The following is a 21,003-nucleotide window of genomic DNA, read 5'->3' on the forward strand; positions in this document are numbered from 1 at the left end:
TTGCTATCGGCTCAAATGGGGCAGTCATAAGTTTGGTTAGAACCAGGTTGAGGCGGGGCGGCATACTTGGGGGTATAAGCGCTCCAAGCCCTTGAGGAATCTAGAAGCCATAGGGTGCGAGAACACGGAGCGGCCACTCTCCCCCGGGTGGAAGGTAGAGATGGCCACCAAGTGCACCCTCAATGATGATACCGCTAGGCCTTGCTGTTTGAGAGACCAGAGGTAGTCCAAGATGGTAGGGACCAATACCTCGGTGGGAGTAACCTTATGTTTTTCACACCAGCAGGAGAAACGCTTCCACTTGGCCAGATATGTTAACCGAGTGCAAGGTTTCCTACTACCCAGGAACACTTGTTGTACCGAGGCAGAGCAACGTAACTTGGACTGGCTTAACCATGCAGCAGCCAAGCTGTGAGGTGAAGAGACTGCAGGTCTGGGTGGTGAAGTCTGCCGTGGTCCTGAGTTATGAAGTCTGGGCGAAGAAGCAGGGGAATCGGGTTGGCTATCGACAGGTCGAGCAACATGGTGTACCAGTGCTGCCTGGGCCACGCTGGAGCGATCATGATCAGGTGGGCTCTGTCCCTGCGGAGCTTCAGCAGGACCCTGTGAACCAGTGGGAATGGTGGAAAGGCGTAAAGCAGTTGGCTCATCCACAGCATCAGAAAAGTGTCCGAGATCGAGCCCGGGGAGAGGCCCTGGAAGGAGCAGAACGTCTGGCATTTCCTCTTCGCCTCCCGTGAGAACAGGTCTATGTGGGGAAAACCCCACTTCCAGAAAACAGAATGGATAACGTCCGGACGAATCGACCACTCGTGAGACAGGAAGAATCTGCTGAGGTGATCCGCCAGAGTGTTCCGAGCCCCTGGGAGAAAAGACGCTACCAGGTCTATCGAGTGGGCTATGCAGAAATCCCAGAGCTGAATAGCTTCCCGACAAAGGGGGGAGGACCGTGCTCCTCCCTGCTTGTTTATGTAAAACATGGCCGTTGTGTTGTCCGTGAACACTGAGACGCAATGGCCTTGTAAATGCTGCTGAAACGCCTGGCACACAAGGCGGACTGCTCTCAGCTCTCGCACATTGATGAGCAAGGCCAGCTCCTGAGCTGACCAAAGACCTTGAGTGCGGAGATGACTGAGGTGAGCACCCCAGCCGAAAGATGATGCATCCATTGTCAGGGTCATTGAAGGCTGAGGCGGATGGAATGGCATCCCTGCACACACCAGAGAGGGTGTCAACCACCAGTCCAGGGAGCCTAGGATGCTCGAGGGGATCGTGATGATCATGTCTAGGCTCTCTCTGCCCGGGTGGTATACCGAGGTGAGCCAAGATTGGAGGAGACGAAGGTGTAGTCTGGCGTATTTGGTCACGAACGTACAGGCAGCCATGTGACCCAGGAGGCCGAGATAAGACCGGGCCGAAGTTGTGGGGAAGGTCCGTAGGCCTCGGATAATTGATACTATCGCCTGAAACCGAGACTGCGGTAAGCAGGCTCTGGCGAGACTGGAGTCCAGGATGGCCCCAATGAATTCTATCTTCTGTGTGGGAACCAGAGTGGATTTCTCTATACTGATCATCAGGCCTAGACGCTTGAATAGGTCCTTGATGATGCCCACATGATGGGTGACTTGTGAATCAGAAGTCCCTTGAATGAGCCAATCGTCGAGATACGGAAAGACGTGTATCCGACGGTGGCGGACGGAGGCAGCGACTACAGCCATGCATTTTGTGAATACTCTTGGGGCTGTAGAGAGGCCAAACGGAAGGACCGTAAATTGGAAATGTTGACGGTTGGCCACAAACCGGAGGTACCGTCTGTGTGGAGGATAAATGGCGATGTGAAAATACGCGTCCTTCATATCGAGGGCGGCATACCAGTCTCCGGGATCCAAGGACGGGATGATGGTCCCCAGGGATACCATGTGGAACTTCAACTTTATCATGAACTTGTTGAGTCCTCGCAGGTCTAGGATAGGTCTGAGACCTCCCTTCGCCTTGGGGATTAGGAAATAGCGGGAATAGAACACCTTGCCCCTCGCTTCCTTTGGTACCTCCTCTATAGCTCCCATGGCAAGGAGCGTCCGTACCTCTTGCAAGATGAATTGCTCGTGAGAGGGGTCCCTGAAGAGGGACGAGGATGGGGGGGGCGGTGAAATAAACTGGAGGTGGTACCCAAGTTCTACCATGCATAGGACCCAACGATCCGAAGTTAGTTGGGACCACGCAGGGAGGAAAAAGGAGAGGCGGTTGTAAATGGGAGGGAAAGGATCCTGGGAAGCAACTGGTACGCTGTCCTCGGGCGTCCCTTCAAAAGTTTGGCTTTAGTCCCGCTGGTGGTTTGGAGGGACCCTGATTTTGACCCCCTTGGGGTCTTGACTGCCGTCTGCGACTGCCTCGGCCATGCCTTCTGCCAAAGTCCTGTCTTGGTCTAGGCGGGGGGTAAGGGCGGTGAGGCTGGGGACGGAAAGGCCTGCGCTGAGTCACCGGCGTATGCATGCCAAGCGAGCACATGATGACCCTGTTGTCCTTTAGGCTTTGCAGCCTAGGGTCAGTCTTCTCAGAAAATAGGCCTCGACCGTCGAAGGGCAAGTCCTGTATGGTGTGTTGTAATTCAGGCGGGAGGCCTGACATCTGGAGCCATGATATGCAGCTCATGGCAACTCCCGAGGCCAGAGTCCTGGCTGCGGAGTCGGCTGCGTCCAGTGAGGCCTGGAGGGAAGTTCTCGCCACTTTCTTCCCCTCCTCCAAGAGGGCAGCAAACTCTTGATGGGAGTCTTGAGGGACTAACTCAGTGAACTTTAACACCTGGGCGGCGGTGAGTTAGTTGTAGCGGCTAAGCAGGGCTTGCTGGTTTGCCACCGGTGTTGGAGGGCCCCCACCGAGTATACCTTACGGCCCAGTAAGTCCATGCGCCAAGCCTCCTTTGATTTTGGAGCCGGAGCTTGCTGGCCATGGCGTTCCCTCTCGACTGACTGTACAAGGAGGGAGCAGGGAGGGGGGTGCACGTACAGGTACTTGTACCTCTTAGAGGGCACCATGTACTTGCACTCAACTCCCCTGGCAGTGGGCGGAATAGAGGCTGGAGACTGCCAGATGGTATCAGCATTAGCCTGGATCGTGCGGATAAATGGTAAGGCCACTCTTGGGGGGGGCGTCAGCCAACAGAATATCCACCACAGGGTCCTCTATCTCCGGGACCTCCTCCACCTGGAGATTCATATTCAGTGCCACACGTCTCAGGAGGTCCTGATGGGCCCGCAGGTCAATTGGAGGAGGGCCCAAGGAGGATGTCCCCGCCACCGCCTCATCTGGGGAGGAGGAAGAGGAAAGGCCAGGGACAAGAGGGTCCTGCGCGGACTCCTGTTCTTGGACGACCTCCAGCTCCAGTGGGATCTGGAAGTCTGGTGGCTGAACGGGGGCTTCCTCCATACCAGTAGGAGGGGGGCGGTTGACAGTCACCTCCGGCACCCAGTGCTCCGATGGTACAGAGCGAAATGGCACTGGAGGTACACATTGGGCCTGGTGATACACCCAAGGTGTCCAGAATGACCACTGATGGGGGCCTTGATCTTGGGCCTGGGTCTCCTGGAAGACTCGGGTAGGCACATAGGAGTCACGGTCCTGTGCATAAGAAGCACTGTCCGCGTGAGACGACACCAATGTGTGTCAAGATGGCCAAGGAGGGGCTGAAAAGCCCTGGGAAGAATCTCCCTCTCTGGTTGATCTCGCTCTGCGCGGCACCGGGGATCGGTACCGGGAGTCATACCGGTACCGGGAGCGCGATCGGGACCTGCAACCAGAGCGGTGCCGGGAGGTCGACCGGGATCTCGAAGCTTGACGTCTGGAGCAGCTGCGAGAGTCGCGGTGCCGGGAGCTGGATCGGTGCTGAGAGTACCGGGCCAGCAAACGGGACGCTGAGCGGTGCCGCGAGTGCGACCAGTACCAAGATGGGGAGCGGTGCTGGGACTGCGAGCGGCGTCGGGACCGGGATCGGCGACAGGACCGAGAACGCCGGTGGGACCACGATCGTGAACGGTGCTGCTCTGCAGTGCCGACAGAGGATGGTCTCATCAGGGCAGGCTTGCCTATAGATTGTATGACCCGCATCGCTGGTGCCGGGGGTTGAGGCAGCGCAGACTCTGTCATCGCGATCAGCTCCCTCGCCGTGGAAAATGTCTCCGGCGTGGAGGGAATAGTGAGCTCAACCATGGCTCGTGCCGGGGAGCTTTCAGGCACCAGACTCAACGGCTCTTGCGGGACCAGTATCGACGGTGCCAAAGTTGGTGGTGCCACGGCAGGTGTCGGTGCCGGGCGGTCCAACTTATTCGGGTGCTCCGGCTGCGGTGCAGGTGGCACGGAAGCAGCAGGAGTCTTATGTCTCTTCACCCGCGGGGAGAGGGAACGGTGCAGAACAGACATCGGTGCCGGCGACGGTCGGTGCCGAGGGGCCTTAGCAGTACCGGTGCAATCTGGTGCCGAAGAAGCACTTCTGCCTGGTGCGGACTGTCCAGCGCTCAGTGCCGAGGGTGGAGGAGTAAGAGCTGCCTCCATCAGGAGCTGTTTGAGACGAAAGTCCCGCTCCTTCTTCGTCCTCGGTTTAAAGGCCTTGCAGATCTGGCACTTATCGGCGAGGTGGGATTACCCGAGGCACTTAAGACAGGAGTCCTGGGGATCTCCTGTTGGCATCGGCTTGTGGCAGGCCGAGCATGGTTTGAAACTCAGTGAACCGGGCATGGGCCCCGGCACCGGGTGTAGGGAAGGGGTTAATCCCCGAACCCCTCTCAACTATATACACTATGTTATAGAACAAATAAAATTAACTACAACTATAGAAATTTCAACTATATACACAAGAAATAATGAGAGAACTACGAGTAGCTAGGGAAGTGGAGATCAGCTAAGCCGCGCTCCACTGTTCCAATGACCGACACGGGCGGTAAGAAGGAACTGAAGGGTTGTTGGGTCGGCAGGGGTATATATTCGGCACCATGGCAGCGCCACTCTAGGGGGCGACCCAGCTGGCCCACTGAGTGTTGCTAGGAGAAATATCTTACAACGGACGTGCACGCAGCGCGCGCACACCTAATTGGAATCAATATGAGCAAGCACTCAAAGAAGAACTTATAAGTCCCTTGGCATACACTCTTGGAAAGAAAGCCAGGTGAAGCAGAACCCAAATATTGCCTACAAGCTGCACACTGGACATATATGGTAGGAAAATCATGACAGACTGTCCAACAAGCTCTTAGAATGTACTGGGACAACTTTTTGTTTCAGAAGGTGAAGGATGGAACTAGAGCTGGCTATTTTAGATTTGATACTGACTTATAGGGAGGGAACTCTTGCGACTCTGAAAGTGGAAGCAACTTGGGTGGAAGTGACAATGAAATTATAGAGGTCCTGATTCTAAGGAAAGGCAGGAGTGAGAGCAGCAAAATAAAGACAGACTTTAAAAAAGCAGACTTCAACACACTCAAGGAATTCCTAAATTATGATTCCAAAGGAAGGAAATCTTAGGGAAATGGGAGTTCAGGTGAGCTGGCAGTTTCTAAAAATACAATAAAGGCACAACAGCAAACTAACCTGATCTGGAGGAAAGGTGGGAAGAGAAGTAAGAGACCAATATGGCTGCGTCACGTACTCTTTTTAAGGAACTAAAAATCAAAAACGAATCATGCAAAAAGTGGAAACAAGACCAAATTGCTAAGGATGAGTATAAAAATAGACAAAAACGGAAAGGCAGAAGCCCAAAATGAATTACAACTAGTAAGGGATGTAAGAATAGGTTCTATAAATACATTAGAAGTAAGAGAGCAATGTAGGAAAGTGTAGGTCCATTACTTAGAGTAGGAGAACAAATAATGGATGCCAGAGAAGGCTGAAGTGTTCCTTTTACACTTCAGCTTTCACTAAAAAGTTAATTGAGACCAGATGCTTAAAATAACATTAACAATAGGGAAAGAACAGAACAGGTTAAAGAATACTTAGATAAGTTAGATGTATTCAAATTGGCAGGCCCTAAATAAATTCACCCTAGTACTTAAATTAGCCAAAGCAATCTCTGAACCATTAGAGATTATATTTGAAAGTCATGGAGAATGGGTGAGATCCCAGAGGACTGGAGAAAGGACAATATAATACCTATCATCAAAAAAGGCAGAAAAGGGGACCTGAGGAATTATAGACCAGTCAGCCTAACTTGATACCTGAAAAGATCCTTGAACAAATTATTAAACAACTTGTTCAGTCCTGGATTAATAGCAAAATATAGATTTGTCAAGAACAAAACATACCTAATCTCCTCCTTTGACAGGGTAATCATCCTAGTGGATTTGGGGGGTGGGTGATATATCTGGAATGTAGTGAGTCTTTTGAAACTGTCCCATGTGACATCTTCATAAGCAAACTAGGAAAGTTGGCCTAGACAAAATGACTATAAGGTGGGTGCACAACTCGTTGAAAGGCCATGCCCAAAGTGTGCTTATCAGTGGTTCACTCTGAAGCTAGGTGGATGTATCAAGTGGGGTGCCACAGGGTCTGTTCTAGGTTCAGTACTATTCAATATTTTCATTAATGACTTGGATATTGGAGTGTAGAGTATGCTTATAAAATCTGAGGACGACACCCAAACTGGAAGGAGTTGCAACCACTCTGAAGGACTGCATTAGAATTCAAAATTATCTTGATAAATTGGAGAAATGATCTGAAATTAATATGTTGAAATTCACTAAAGGGAAGTGCAAAGTACTACACTTAGGAAGAAAAAAATCAAATGTACAAATACAAACTGGGAAATAACTGGCTAGGTAGTCGTACTGAAGAGAAGGATCTGAGTTATAGTTTATCACAAATTGAATATATTTGAACAGTATGAGACTGAGGAGAAAAAGGTGAATGTCATTTTGGGATGTGTTAACAAAAATGTTGAAGGGAAGGCAGAAGGGGTAACTGTTCTGCTCTACTCAGCACTGAAGAGACCTCAGCTGGAGTACTGTGCCCCAGTTCTGAGTACTGCACATTAAGAAAAATGTGAACAAATTAGAGACAGTCCAGAAGAGAACAACAGAAATAAGAGCTTTGGAAAATATGACTTCTGAGGAAAGTTTGAAAGCACAGGTCACATTTAGTTTAGAGAAGAAAAGGTGGAGAGGGGCATAGTTTTCAAATACATAAAATGCTATAAAGAGGATGGTTGGTGATCAACGTTCCCCATATCTACCAAGGGTAGGATGAGAACTAATCGGCTTAGTTTGCAGCTAGGAAGATTCAGGATAAATATTAGGAATAATTTATTAATTATATGGATAGTTAAGCACTAGCACAGATTACCTAAGGAAGTTGTGGAATCCCCATCATTGGAGGTTTTTAAGTTTAGACAAACACCTTTCCGGTATAGTCTAGATATATTTAATCCTGCCTCAGCATGGGTGGATGGACTAGATGATCTCCTGAGGTCTCTTCCAGCCCTATATTTCTGATTCTGTGTGGTCAGTAGCAGATGTCAATAAAGGAGATGTGACTTCTCTGTCCTGAGATTATCAATACTTTTTTTTTTTTAATTTACTTTTGGAATGATGCTATGACAGTTGTGAGGACCACTTGTCTAAATTAAAAGCACAATACTGGGTCTCATCCAAGAAAGCTCCCAACTTCATAAACTCATCTGACTGAATACAGTAGCTATTGGGAGGTCTACTTTAATGGACAGGAAGTTAAGGACACCTTTTGCAAGGGTTCAATATGGGTAGGGATGCAAGAAGCAGAATGCTCTGCATTTGTACAGTGCCTAACACAATGGTTCCAGTGCCCAATCCATGATGGGGGTCTTAGATGCTGCTGTTATGCTAATGAACAACAACGAGGTTCCAATGTTGTGTTCTATGAACTTTTGAGATTGGTATAAGGGTTGCTTCTTCAAGAAAAAATTTATCAATGGGATTTGTACTTAACTTCCTTTTCTTGAACATACTGATATTACTACACTGCAAAGACTTGATATTTTGCTTGGAAATGCTTATACATCCAACATTAAGGCTCTCTTCTAGGAATTCAAGGCTATGATTAATTTGTTAAATATAGAAGTTAAACCATGGACTTTGCTTCGTCCAACAAAATAAGTTCTACTTGTTATCTTCTTTTTAGGGTCCATGAGAGTGATAATCACATCATCCAAGTATTCATTTTGAATCATTCTGGTCCTGAATAAAGGACTGGATTTTGCAATAGTAGACCTCTTCTGAGACACACATACACTTGAAGGTCCAGTGCTAGATTCATCAGGTTTAAGAGTCATAGCATCTTCATCTAGGAAGGTTGTGACAATATTCCTGCCATCTCTTGTTCCTGTCTTTTCCACTGCTCCCTACAACCATACAAATGCTGGATGGCATATAGCAGAGAGATTGCCCAACTCTGCAAGAGGTCATTCTCCACCACACATCCTGGGTCCTGACACAAGGAAAAGCCACAGAACACATTACTGCTGTTTCCAGATCACCAGCCCATCAAATTGACAAACAATGTATGAGGACACTTCTGGGTGCTCCACTCTGCTTATTCCAATTTCTGCCATGTAAGTCTTGGTGTTCATCTCCCATGTGATGGGCAGTGCAGATAGAGATAGGAATGTTTGCTCTGTCCAGAACAGAAGAAGCTGATGTGTCAGGACCTTAATAACAAAATGGGAGGATGAAAAGTGGGAATATGTGAGCATTTGTTTAGCACAAAATAAAGATGTTGAGAACAAAATTAATCAAGAAACCAAACAATGTGAAGAGAAGAAATTCTTTAATTGCCAATACACCAATGCTAGGAGAATAATAAACTAGAAGAATTGGAAATGTTCACTTATGAACATTAAATTTAATCTAGTTGATATTACGGAAACCTGGTAGGAGGATTCACACATTAGAATATTATTTAGGAAGGATCGAGTGGGCAAAATTGGAAACGGGAGTGGCACTCTATGCCAAAAATGGCATTACTTGTTTCTAAATCACTGACAACTAAGAAGATGATGGGCTTCAATGTTTATGAATCAATGTTTTAACAGATAAAGTTCAAGATGGTGTACCAGTAGGTGTCACCTACAGACCACCAAATCACACTAGAGAATAGGGTAACCAGCTCCTTAAGATGCTATATAATGTGTAGGAAAATGGGGGACTTCAGTTGAAATGGCATAAGCTGGAGGTCTCATGCTCCCAGTACTGAAGGGTCTTTGAAATTTCTAGACAGTACAGACAACAGTTTTCTAAGTCATGAAGTGTTGCATCCAGCAAGAGGATTTCTATATTAGATGCCGTCTTGACAGATAAAAAGGAATTCATCGCAGTACTAAAAATTAGTGGTAGTAGTGCAAGTGACCATGACTCGGTCATATTTGTTATGTGCAAACAGAATAAAGTCCAAACCAATACAGTAATATACAAACTCAGTGTTTTAAAAAAAGGGCCAAGTTTACAAAGCTGGAAACAATTGAACGAAATGAGTTGGGAGAAAGAATTGAAACAGAAAAAAGTGAATGATAATTGGGAACTGTTTAAGAACAGTTTTACTAGATGCCCCAAAAGCCAATCCCAAAATTGAAGAAGGCCACAGTGGTTACAAAAAAGAAAACCTGACTTAGAGGAAGTAAAAGCAGCTTTTCTATATAAAAGATATATATAAAGATAAAAAATGGAATAAAGGGGAAGTTGATAGCAATGAATATAAATCAGAGTGATTGTAAAAATTGGTAATGGAAGCAAAAAGACACAGGGAGAAATATATGACCAGCAGGGTTAAGCACAGTAAGGCATTTAAGAATACTAGATTAATAGATTTTAAGGTCAGTAGGAACCATTGTGATCATCTCTTCTGACGTTCTGGACAACACTTGCCATAGAACTGCCACAAAATAATTCCTGTTTACACTAGTGCATATTTTTTAGCAAAACATCCACTCGTCATTAAAAAATTGCCAGCGATGAAGAATCCACCACAACCCTTAAATATGTATATTGTTCCAATGATTAACTACCCTCACTGCGGAACAAAAGGAATCCCAACAATGGTACTGGTCTATTACTAGATGGAAACAATAGAATTGTCAGTAATAATGCAGAAAAGACAGAATTGTTCAATAGACACTTCTGTTCTGTATTTAGGGAAAAAACAGATAGTCATATCAGATGATGATGATTAAATACTTTCCATTCCCACAGTAACTCAGAAGGAAGTGAAACAGCAGCTACTAAAGCTAGATGTTTTTAAATCAGGAAGTCCGGAAAACTCATGTTGAAAAGTTTTAAGAGTTACTAAAGAGCTCTCTGGACCACGGATGTTGATTTTCATTAAATTCTGGAATACTGGGGAAATTCCAAAGGACTAGAAGAATGCTAATAGTGTGCTAATATTTAACAATGGAAAACAGGCCTGCCTATAATGACACAGGTTGTCCTGCCACTATAGTTAAGGATGCATCATGATCTCTGTTTAAAGGTTGCCCTTTCTAAGTCCTCTAATGGACATGCTTGGTCGGTTTCCTTTGAATTTTGGCATGCCTCAGGCAAGTGAAAGGTAGGGTTAGTTACCCAAATTTGGGGTCATTTGAGTTTGGGGTTGCGGAGATATACGCCGCCCCCCGCCCCAGCCATTTTCCAAAAGTTTCTATGTGGGGTTTTTTGTGCAGAGGTAGAGATCCAACTATTAATGTGATGCAGGTCAAAATGGCCTCAAACCTTTTGAGGTTTACCCAAGATAATACATGGTGCCTGCTAAATCTTTGAGGGACCCACACTGAGAATGGTATTTAAGAAAATGTCCATTTTCACAGTGTACATGTGCTAATACAGAAAAACAGCTAGAGAGTTTCCATTCCTGCCATTTTATACGCTTTAAAGGTGATTCTTGTAATTGCTCTAAAATCCAAACAGTTACGCAGATTGTTCTGAAATTTGGTGTTCCTCACAAGAGTGTGGGGTAGCATAAGTGATCTAAATCTGAGGTCATTTGACCATGGATTACAGCTCCTCCTCCCTAAAACCGGTTTCCTTCCGCTCCCTTGTACTGTTAAACTGATAGGTATTAATGACTGGATGAATTACTGATCTCATTGAGATGGATGGCTGTGAACTCTCCTTTCAATTAACATAACTAAGAATAAGTTAATGACAAGCCCCCACCTAAAGCAAAAGGAGTTTTGGATTAAGTGTCCGGAGGTTATCACAATTTATGAGTCTCGTGTGTGTCCATTTTATTTTGCGCAGGGATGAAATCCAAGTATTTGGGGAAATAATTAAGACATGTGAATGCTTCCTGGGAGGGGAGAGGTACTGAGGGAAGTGGATTTGGGGCTGCAGCAAAATAAGGGATGTTTATGGAGACGGAGATAAATGAGGATGGGGTGGTAGGGAAGGGGAGAGAGGTTGGGGTCTTAGGTGAGGGATGCTTGTCACCCCGAGCTCTGCCAGTGCACCCCAGCCCCCTGAATTCCACAGCTCTTCCAATGCACCCTAATCATCCTGCATCCCCACCTTCCTGTACCCCATATCTCTGCCAGTGCTTCCAAAATTCCCGGCAGCCTCAGTGCTGCCAGTACATCCCAATTCATACACAAACCCTACACACATGCACCAATTCACTGTGAATAGACTGTGAGCTCTTTGGGGCTGAGATGTCTCTGCTATTATTACAGTGTCACAGCAACACCACTATAGGTAAGGTTCCATCACAACTGCTGTCTCGAGGTCGACCTTTCTAAGTCCTAAGACTGACATGCTGTGTCAGATTCTTTTGAAATTTGGTGCGCCTCAGGAGGGCGTAGGTAGGGTAGGCTTTGGGCCATTTGAGCTAGGATCTGCAGAGATACAGAACATGTACAGATATATAAAAAACTCTTGTTGCTTGCTACAAGTTGTCTGTTATAAATCTCCCCCCACAAACACACACACCCCTTTTCTCCTTTAACAGATAGAACCCTGTAGGTGAGAGTCAATGGGTTGTAAAAGGAGGTGAGGCACTTATACATTTCAGCAACTATGGGGTTGGCAGAGTAAAGGCATACATGTTGAGTGCTTATTGTGGCATTGCTGAAAGGGCAGTGTTAAGTTTGCATAGGCAATCTTAACTGTGCATGTCCTGGTTTTCAGAAGTTTGAGTTTTGCTTGAGTCAATGTTCTGCACAGAGATGACATTCCACCAAGCAACCTTCATTCTGCGTTAACATAGTTTGTTACTAAGAATTAATGCCAATCAACATGGCCTTATGGAACTAACTAGATAACTTTTCTGATGAGATTACCAGTCTGATTGATAAAGGTAATAGTGTCCATCAGGGTGGATAAATCAGATTTTTAAAAAAAAAAATCAAAAGAAAAATCAGATTTTGTGATAGGTTTTTTCCCTCAAAAAGCATTTATCTAAAGATAGTTTTAATTAAGACACATTATAGCTCAAAGATATCTCATCATGGAATAGGGATTATAAATTCTAATTCTATAGTATGAGAATATATTCATGTAATGTTTAAGGAAAGTTTTGTAAATGAGTTCCAATAGTTCATGGATTAAGGACTCAATCTTATGGGGTTAAAGGAGCTTCTGTAGAGAGTTTAGTAGAGAACATCAGAAATGCTTAGTTTTGCAGTTCTCAAACTGTGGATTTGTCTTTCCAGAGAGAACATGCTTGTTAACAGCAAAAATGTTTTTAAATAAATAAATAAAATATATAGAGGTGAGAGATAACAGACCTCAACCCTATTGTCCCTCTGCAAATTTGTGTACACAGAGTCAATCCCTTACCTTTCTCTAAAAGTGCAAAGTTTCAAAAAGTTCAATGAATAGAAGATTGTTGGGGGTGGAATAGATCTGGACAAGGAGAAGTCTGGAGATAAATGTGAGAAGGGAGGGACAGGCAGTAGAACCAAAAGCGAAACTGTTTGAGCAGCATATTCCAGAAGTCTTGAGGTCTTTCTGAGTGTAGCCTTCATCGATTTGAGATCTACCATACCATTCTCTCACTAGTAGGGAAAACTTATAATGGCAGCAGGTCATAAAAGAGACCCAGTTTGGGAATAAAAAACATTCAAGAAATATAGTTTCGCTGATGATGTTTTAAAGAAAGTCAGACCAGTGAATTGGTGGAAGTCACTTAAGCACTTGGATTCAGAGAGACTGATGAAGTGATAATCTCACTTAACAGCAGTACCTTCTTCTGCCAGTGTAGAAAGAATATTTTCTTCATTCCAAATTGAGAAATCGTTTGGGACCTGAAAAAGCAGGAAAACTTGTTTTTCTTTTCCAGATTATGAACAATCAGGAAAATGAAGGTGAAGACAACTGAATTAGCTGGAGAAGCCAATATTTTAAGTTTCTCATGTTGACCTGGCTGACACAATCGATTTAATTTTTTTTGTTTTTAAATATTTCATTTATTTTAGTTAAAAACAATTTTAACAAAAACAAACCTGATTTTAAAAAACTTGAATGTTTAACTAAATTAAAACATTCATATGCTCATTTTGTTCAAATATTATGTTTGCTGTTGAAGAAAAAAATCCAGAATACATAACGCTGTTGTTTTAGTTAAATAAAACAATGTAAATGTCTGTCTGGTGGTGTTCTCCTCCTAACACAGCATGGCAAGAAAATCCTCCAAATATTAATGATTAACGAATTGGAGATAGTTCACCTCCCAATGACTTCATAAATATCTGCTTCAATTACCTTTGGTAAATGAAATAACCAAACAATCATTCATTTTCTGATATAGCTGTAAAACTAATCTGAAACGTTTCCAAAATAAATCACTTTAAAAATGTATAGTGTGTACCTTCTAAAAATGAAACCTACATCTACCTCTGAGTTGTGAAGAGTATGTATTAAGGTTATAACAACCAACAAGTATGCACTTTTATGTAGAAATCCATGATTAAATCAAGTCTTCCTGACTAGTGATTTAAATCATGATTTAAATCAAATACACCCTGGTGTCCATGCAGCAGTTTTTTGTAAGGCCGCTGACTTGGTACCACACAGCATTCTGATTAAAAAACTAGAACAATACAAAGTCAGTGTGGATGAAAACTAGTTAACTGATTGATAGGTTTCAAAGTGTAACTGTAATTGGGAAATCATCTAGAAGCACTTGTGATTTTTAGTGGGGTCCCTCAGAGATCGGCTCTTCATTCTACACTATTTAACAGTCAATGAGTTGGAAGAGTGATGCTGTAGCCAAAAAGACAAATACAATGCTTGGATGGATAAATAGGTGAATCTTGAGTAGAAAGATATTACTTCTGTATTTGGCACTAGTACAGCTGTTACTGAAATATGGTGTCCAGTTTTTGGTTGGTAGCTTCCTTAGTGTGTGTGGGGAGTGTGGTTTTTTAGGTTTTGGTTTTTGGTTTTTTTTTAGTAAAATGAACCCCACCACCACAAGTTCCACTACGCTGAAACAATGATTTCTGCACAGGTCATCAGCAGGGTTAGGACCTTTAGACCCACAGCACAGATCTGCATCATTTGAGATAACAGAATAAGTGATAACACTAATAGGCTGTTCTCACCAGCCACAAGAGACAGATATAAAAGGCTTTACCAAGGGGTCTCTCAGATACTTGCTAATAACATAATATAACATAAGGTCCATCCCCCGTCATTCAGTTCCAGAATGGAAAGAGGCAAATAGTGGTGTCCCCCAGGGATCTATTCTGGGACCTATGCTGTTCAACATACTATAAATGATCTGGAAAAAGGGGTAAATAGTGAGGTGGCAAAGTCTGCAAGTGGTGTAAAATTTCTCAAGATAGTTAAATCCAAAGCAGACTGTGAAGAGTTACAAAGGGATTTCACAGAACTGGGTGACTGAACAACAAAATGGTAAATGAAATTCAATGTTGATAAATGCAAAATAATGCATATTGGAAAACATAATCCCAACGATACATACAAAGTGATGGGGTCTAAATTAGCTGTTACCACTCAAAAAAGAGATGTTGCCGTCATTGTGGATAATTCTCTGAAAACATCCATTCAACGTGCAGTGGCATTCAAAAAAAAAAACGTTAGAACCGTTAGGAAAGGGATAGATAGTAAGACAAAAAATATTATAATGACACTATATAAATCCATGGTACACCCACATCTTGAATACTGCGTGCAGTTCTCATTACCTCATCTCAAAAAAAGATATATTAGAATTGGGAAAAGTACAAAGAAGAGGAACAAAAATGATTAAGGGTATGGAACAGCTTCCATATGAGGAGAGATTAAATAGATTGAGACTGTTCAATTTATAGAAGAGATTATTAAGAGGAATATGATAGGTCTATACAATTATGAATAGTGTGGAGAAAGTGAATAGGTAAGTCTTATTTACCCCTTATGTAACACACGAACCAGGGGTCATCCAATGAAATTAATAAGTAGCAAGTTTAAATCAAACAGAAGGAAATACTTCTTTACATAACACACAGTCGATGTGTGCAACTCATTGCTTGGGGATGTTGTGAAGGTCAAAACTATAACTATTCAAAAAAGAATAAGCTAAGTTCAGGGAGGATAAGTCCATCAATGCCTACTAGCCAAGATGGTCAGGAATGCAACCCCATGCTCTGGGTATCCCTACGCCTCTGACTGCCAGATGCTTAGAATGGATGACAGGGGATGGATCACTCGATAATTGTCCTGTTCTGTTCATTCTCTTTGAAGTATCTGGCAATGGCCACTGTTTAAAGGCAGGATACTAGGCTAAATGGACCATTGGTCTGACCCAGTGTAGCCATTTTTATGTTCTTATGTTCAGAGAAATGTAGAAACCCAAGAATCCTGGTTCAATTCCAAATTCTGGATGGGTGTTTACTCTAGTGGCTATAAATCATTTTGCCCCATACTTCTCTGCTCTAACACCACTTCCCCAACAACTTCTGTCACATTCTCTGCTCCCTGTACACTCTGCTAAATCCTGCCCGGTCCCCCTATCCTCATCTATCACCCCCACCCATCTCGTGCCAGCTGGGGTGGCACTAAAAGCATAGGAGACAGTCTCCCTAGTCTGAGTTCCTGTGTTCAATACCACGAGTAACAATTGCAGGGAAGGTCCTGCTCAGCCTACAGGTCTGGGATGTAGTACGCTAAGCTGCTCTACAGGCGAGGCGCATGCTAGTGAAGATGGAATTTTGGAAAATAATGCCATTAGCCTCTAACAAACCCCTGAGTATGTGCAAACTAATTTTCAAAGGCTTACAACTTGGCCAAATTTGGGTGGATTTTCACAGGGACAACAGAAGGCACAGGCCTGACATTAGGGTAGACTCTCTGTCAAATTTCCAGTCACTTCTCAAAAAACAGGAGGCACGAGAGTTTTTCAATGAAATGGTTATAAGGATTTTTAACATAACATGTTCCCTAATCTTGTTCTCTGAATCAGCTACATTGTTTTACCTGAAACTTTCCAGAATAATTCAGCTGGAGATAGCCTTCTAGCATGAAATTTTTTTAGCCCATCTTAAGTCTGGCAAACCTGTAAGCAACTGGAAAGAGGGTCTTCTAATGGAAAGTTTTAGACAACCTTAATTATAAGAAGTACTACCAACGCCATCTATAACAAGAACAGGTCAGTTATACAAAGTGATCTGTATTACTTGACAAAATGGGCTCATTTGAACATGCATTTTAACACAGCCAAATGCAGTATCATACATCTAGGAACACAGAAAGTAGGTGACACTTACAGAATGGAGAACTGTATCCTGGTAAACTGTCACTCTGAAAAGAACAATGGGTCATGGTGGATAATCAGCTGAATATGAGCTCCCAGTGAGATACTGTAGATAAAAGGTTTCATTCAATTCTTGGATATAATAAGCAAAGAAATATCTAGTATAAGAAGGGAAGTGGTATCACCTCTGTATACAGCATTGGTGAGAGACCATTACTGTAATCATGTCCAGATCTTGTGACCTCAAATCACAAAGAATTTTAAAAAAATTAGAAAAGGTTCAGAAAAGGGACAAATTATTTGAGGGTGGGAAAACACACACTATAGTGAAAGAATTAGGGAAGTTTGATCTATATAGCTTACCCAAGAGATGGTTAAGAGGTTACTCGATCACTGTCTCTAAGTAGCTACATGGGAAGATAGAAGACTCTTTAATTGAGAAGACAAAGAAATAACATCCAACGTCTGGAAGCTGAAGTTTGATAAATTCGGTCTAGAGATAAGGTGCACATTTTAAAAATAGAGTAATTAACTAATGGCACAACCTATCAAGGTATGTGGTGAATTCACCATGACATGAAGTCTTCAAACCAAGATTGGATGTCTTTCTAAAATATATGCTCTAGCTCAACACAAGTTATAGGCTTGATGCAGAAATAACTGAGTGAAATTTTTGGCTGACGTTATGCATGAAGTCAAGCTAGATGTTCATAATGGCTCTTTATAGACTTTAAATATATTAATTTAGTCTGCAGAATACTTAACTGTCATGTACAGAATAAAGATTGAATGCTGTATTATTCCATTTTAGTCTCATCCTACGAAGAGCACTACTAGTTCCTTAAATTTGTATTCCGTTTCAGAACGTTTCTCTTAAGACATGTAATAGATACACAGCAAACATTGGTTAATGTTACTCATTCCTACAGGAGAAATACAATGATCAATAATGTACATTTCTAAAGTACTGATTTAAATACAAACAAAGCAATATAACCTCCTTGGAAGGTAGGAAAGTGATATCCATTTTTAGAGATGACATATTCACCCATTGACAACAGGTATATGACTGTCAAATATACCATTTTGAAAAAGTAAGAGACGGGCTGTTACAACTGCATATGCTAGCAAGTTACCACATCTATCACAGATACAGGCAATTATACAGAACTCTCCTCCCAATTCATTCCTCCCTCCAGAAGCATCTGATTCTCTTGCTAGGTTAGCTCCTGCTCCCTTGTCTAGGAAGACTCAAAGATATCATTCTTGTTTTTTACCTGCTCCTGTACATCTTCAAACTCTGAGCTGAGAAGCTCTATGAAGATAGGGACAGCTCCTGCTTGAATCACAATCCGAGTCTGATGGGAATTTCCAGAGGCAATGTTTGTCAGCACCCAAGCAGCTTCAAACTAGAACATGAAATATAGGGGCAACATTCACTAGCAGCATTCAGTAGCATACACAAGTAGCAAGAAGTGTAAACATCTTCTATAAAAAAAATGAACATTACAGAAAATTATCGTGTAACTAAACAAATTAACTGGGCTAAATTTGCAAACATTTTCAAGAATAGGGATGTAATTTAAAGATATTAATATGAGAGATGATTTACAGAAACAATATACATTTTTCATGGCATCTCAGCCACCATTTATTTTTGTTATGAAGTTCCACAGAAGTTTTTACTTTGTTCCATTCCCTTTCCTCTTTGCCAAAGGGACCTATATGCAAGAGTGGAACCTTTATATACGAGTTTTCACACAGGGATAATTCTCAGAGCCTCTCAAGTCTCCCTGTCCAATGCACTGGTCAGCCGTCTACCCGAACATGCATTCAGAACCAGAGATGGAAAAATAGTCTGCTTGACACAAGCTTATTGATACATGGAAGAAAGAATCTATTAGGAACGAATCTATTAGATTTTAGAATCTATTAGGAACGAATATTAAGATTTTCCAAACCGCTTTCCATGGTGTTTCCTTCTAATAACGACCTGATATTACTCTACAATAAGGAGTATAATATTTCTTTAGTTACCCCTTTGTTCTGTATCACTGTTAGGATTTATTTGTGCATGATGTATTTATTTAAACATACACACACACTTAGTTAAATTAAGATCTTGAATTAACAAAATCCACATAATTATTTAAACATTACAAATATTTTAAATAAAAACAATGTCATTATCTAGGTTAAAATGTATAGTTTCGTAAAACATTTTTTATCAGAAATGTTTACTGTGTCAATGAAAACATCCCACCCACCGCAATTTGATTCGATTCCCAAAGTCATATGGAAAGCTAAATATTGCTATAATGTGCTAACGCATGAGTCAAAATAAGATTATCTAGAAACCAACTTACAGTACAACCAAAGAATTATAGTTGAAATGCAAAAAAGGAAACAGCATCAATAGCTGAAAAGTAAACTAGACGTTATAAATTGTTCCAATTTTAACATTTGTAATGAATTTTTAAAAATAAATTATTCTTTATTCAACAATATCCCTTTAAAAGGTTAATTTGCTTGCCAATAACCACTATTCATGGCTTCAGGACTACATATCTATTTTGCAACAGTCACTAACCTGCACATTGGAATTAATGATTAAATCAAATATAGTAAAGGCATACACAGAACCATAAGGGGATAAAATCAGGGCTCAGCAAGTAAGAGGAAGGTCTGTTTTCAAACGGCAATTTTTAACTTTATGTTAATAATTTGCATTTGCAACTTTTTTAAAATAAATGTGCATTGTTCTGTGACACGACAAACAGGATACGCTGCAGTGAGGCTTCTGGTATTTGTGATGTCAGACTGCAATAGATATCTTCAGTGAACTAGGAAGCAACAAGGAGAGTTCACAGAACAGGGGAGGATAATTTCTTTAAAAAGAAATTTATTTACATTCCTGTAATTTTTCTTCTCTGAAGTGGGCACCTGGTGCTCCATCATCTATTATAACTGGGTTATTTTTCCTCATCTTCCAAGCAGAGACTCTCCTCTTTTTTAAAACACACACACACACACACACACACACACACAGCTTTACAATGTACAGCCATCAAGTGGAGCTGCTCAGGGCACTGATAGCCTCTCCAACTCCACCACCGAATGCACAAACTGAGAAGAAGTTATATGGCCTGACTAATAAACATTATGAATGATTAAGCAATCTCCTGGCAAAGTACTTGTACTGATTCACTTATTGTAGAACAAAATTTAAAAGACTTACAGCAAAGCCAGAACCCAGTATGAGGGAATCCCAAGATTTTCCATCTTTCTACAGAAAAGAACTTGGTAGATAGCTACATCTATTGCTAGTGTCCCAGTCTATGATTTGCCTCCAGAAGAAACAGGAATGCTCCCCCTTATACCACCCCCTTGCCCCCCGCAAAAAAAAAATCTTTAAAAAAATGTAGGGCAGTGGTCCCCAACCTTTTCGTCTGGAAGAACCGTGACGGCAGTCACGGCAAATTTTGGCGACATTTTGGCAGATGCTCAACCGCCGGCCAGGACACAGGTGCATTTAGATGCCCCCGTGGGCGCCATGGCACCCGTGGGCACCGCATTGGGGACCCCTGATGTAGGGGATGATAGTTGTGATGAAGACCAAAGTTGGACATGAGCATTCATGCTGGAATCTCGTGAAGTGATGCTGTGTGTGCTTTAAAGCTTTGCTGAATTGGTTTTACATCTTGCAACAAAATGGTGCACTCTGCTCCCTTGATGCAGACATTTTAGTGCAGAATCACAGCCCTCTGACTTGTCCACTGAAGCTCTCAGGTTCACGGCGTTAGAACTAGACACTCAGCAATAGCACTTCGATGAAAGCTGCTGTCAGATTCAGTAAGATGGCAGGGTAGGCTGATCTGGTATGAAGGGAAAGTGGAAGGAGATGCACCTCAACCTGAAGAGTTCAACTGTTTTGGTGGTCTACTGGCACATGCAAGCTGACAGTATTGGCTAGGCTGATTGTTAAGAAAAGCAATCAGCAGGTGGGTAAGAAGGCAGTCTGCATTAGACTACATTGACCTATGAGAGGCCAAACAGAAAACAAAAGATCTATTGGCACTGACAGGTTAGCAGTGTGGGCTAGGCTGTTTCATTGCTGTGTAGACTTCCGGGCTCTGGCTGGAAGCTGAGCTCTGGAACCCTGCAGGATGGGAGGGTCCAAGAGCTTGGACTCCAGCCCAAGCCCAGAATTCCACACAGCAATGAAACAGCCCCGCAGCCCAAGTCAGCTGGCACAGGCCAGCCATGGTTTTTTCTTTACTGTGTAGACATACCCTTTCTGGAACA

General features: G+C 42.8%; 1 protein-coding gene across 8 annotated transcripts in view; it reads right to left on the reverse strand.

Moving 5' to 3' along the window:
* Positions 1 to 21,003, reverse strand: part of KPNA1 (karyopherin subunit alpha 1) — a 123,923-nt gene that overhangs the window by 58,123 nt on the left and 44,797 nt on the right. For all 8 annotated transcript variants that reach the window (XR_005596250.1, XM_039530579.1, XM_039530548.1 and 5 more), the window contains one exon: positions 17,976 to 18,107. Coding sequence is in view for 7 of the 8 variants with exons in the window: in XM_039530579.1 (XP_039386513.1) it covers positions 17,976 to 18,107 (132 nt within the window). In the remaining variant the exon portion in view is untranslated. The remainder of the gene's footprint in view (positions 1 to 17,975; positions 18,108 to 21,003) is intronic.

The sequence above is a fragment of the Mauremys reevesii genome, linkage group 1 (genome assembly GCF_016161935.1).
Source record: "Mauremys reevesii isolate NIE-2019 linkage group 1, ASM1616193v1, whole genome shotgun sequence".
NCBI classification, from domain to species: domain Eukaryota; kingdom Metazoa; phylum Chordata; order Testudines; family Geoemydidae; genus Mauremys; species Mauremys reevesii.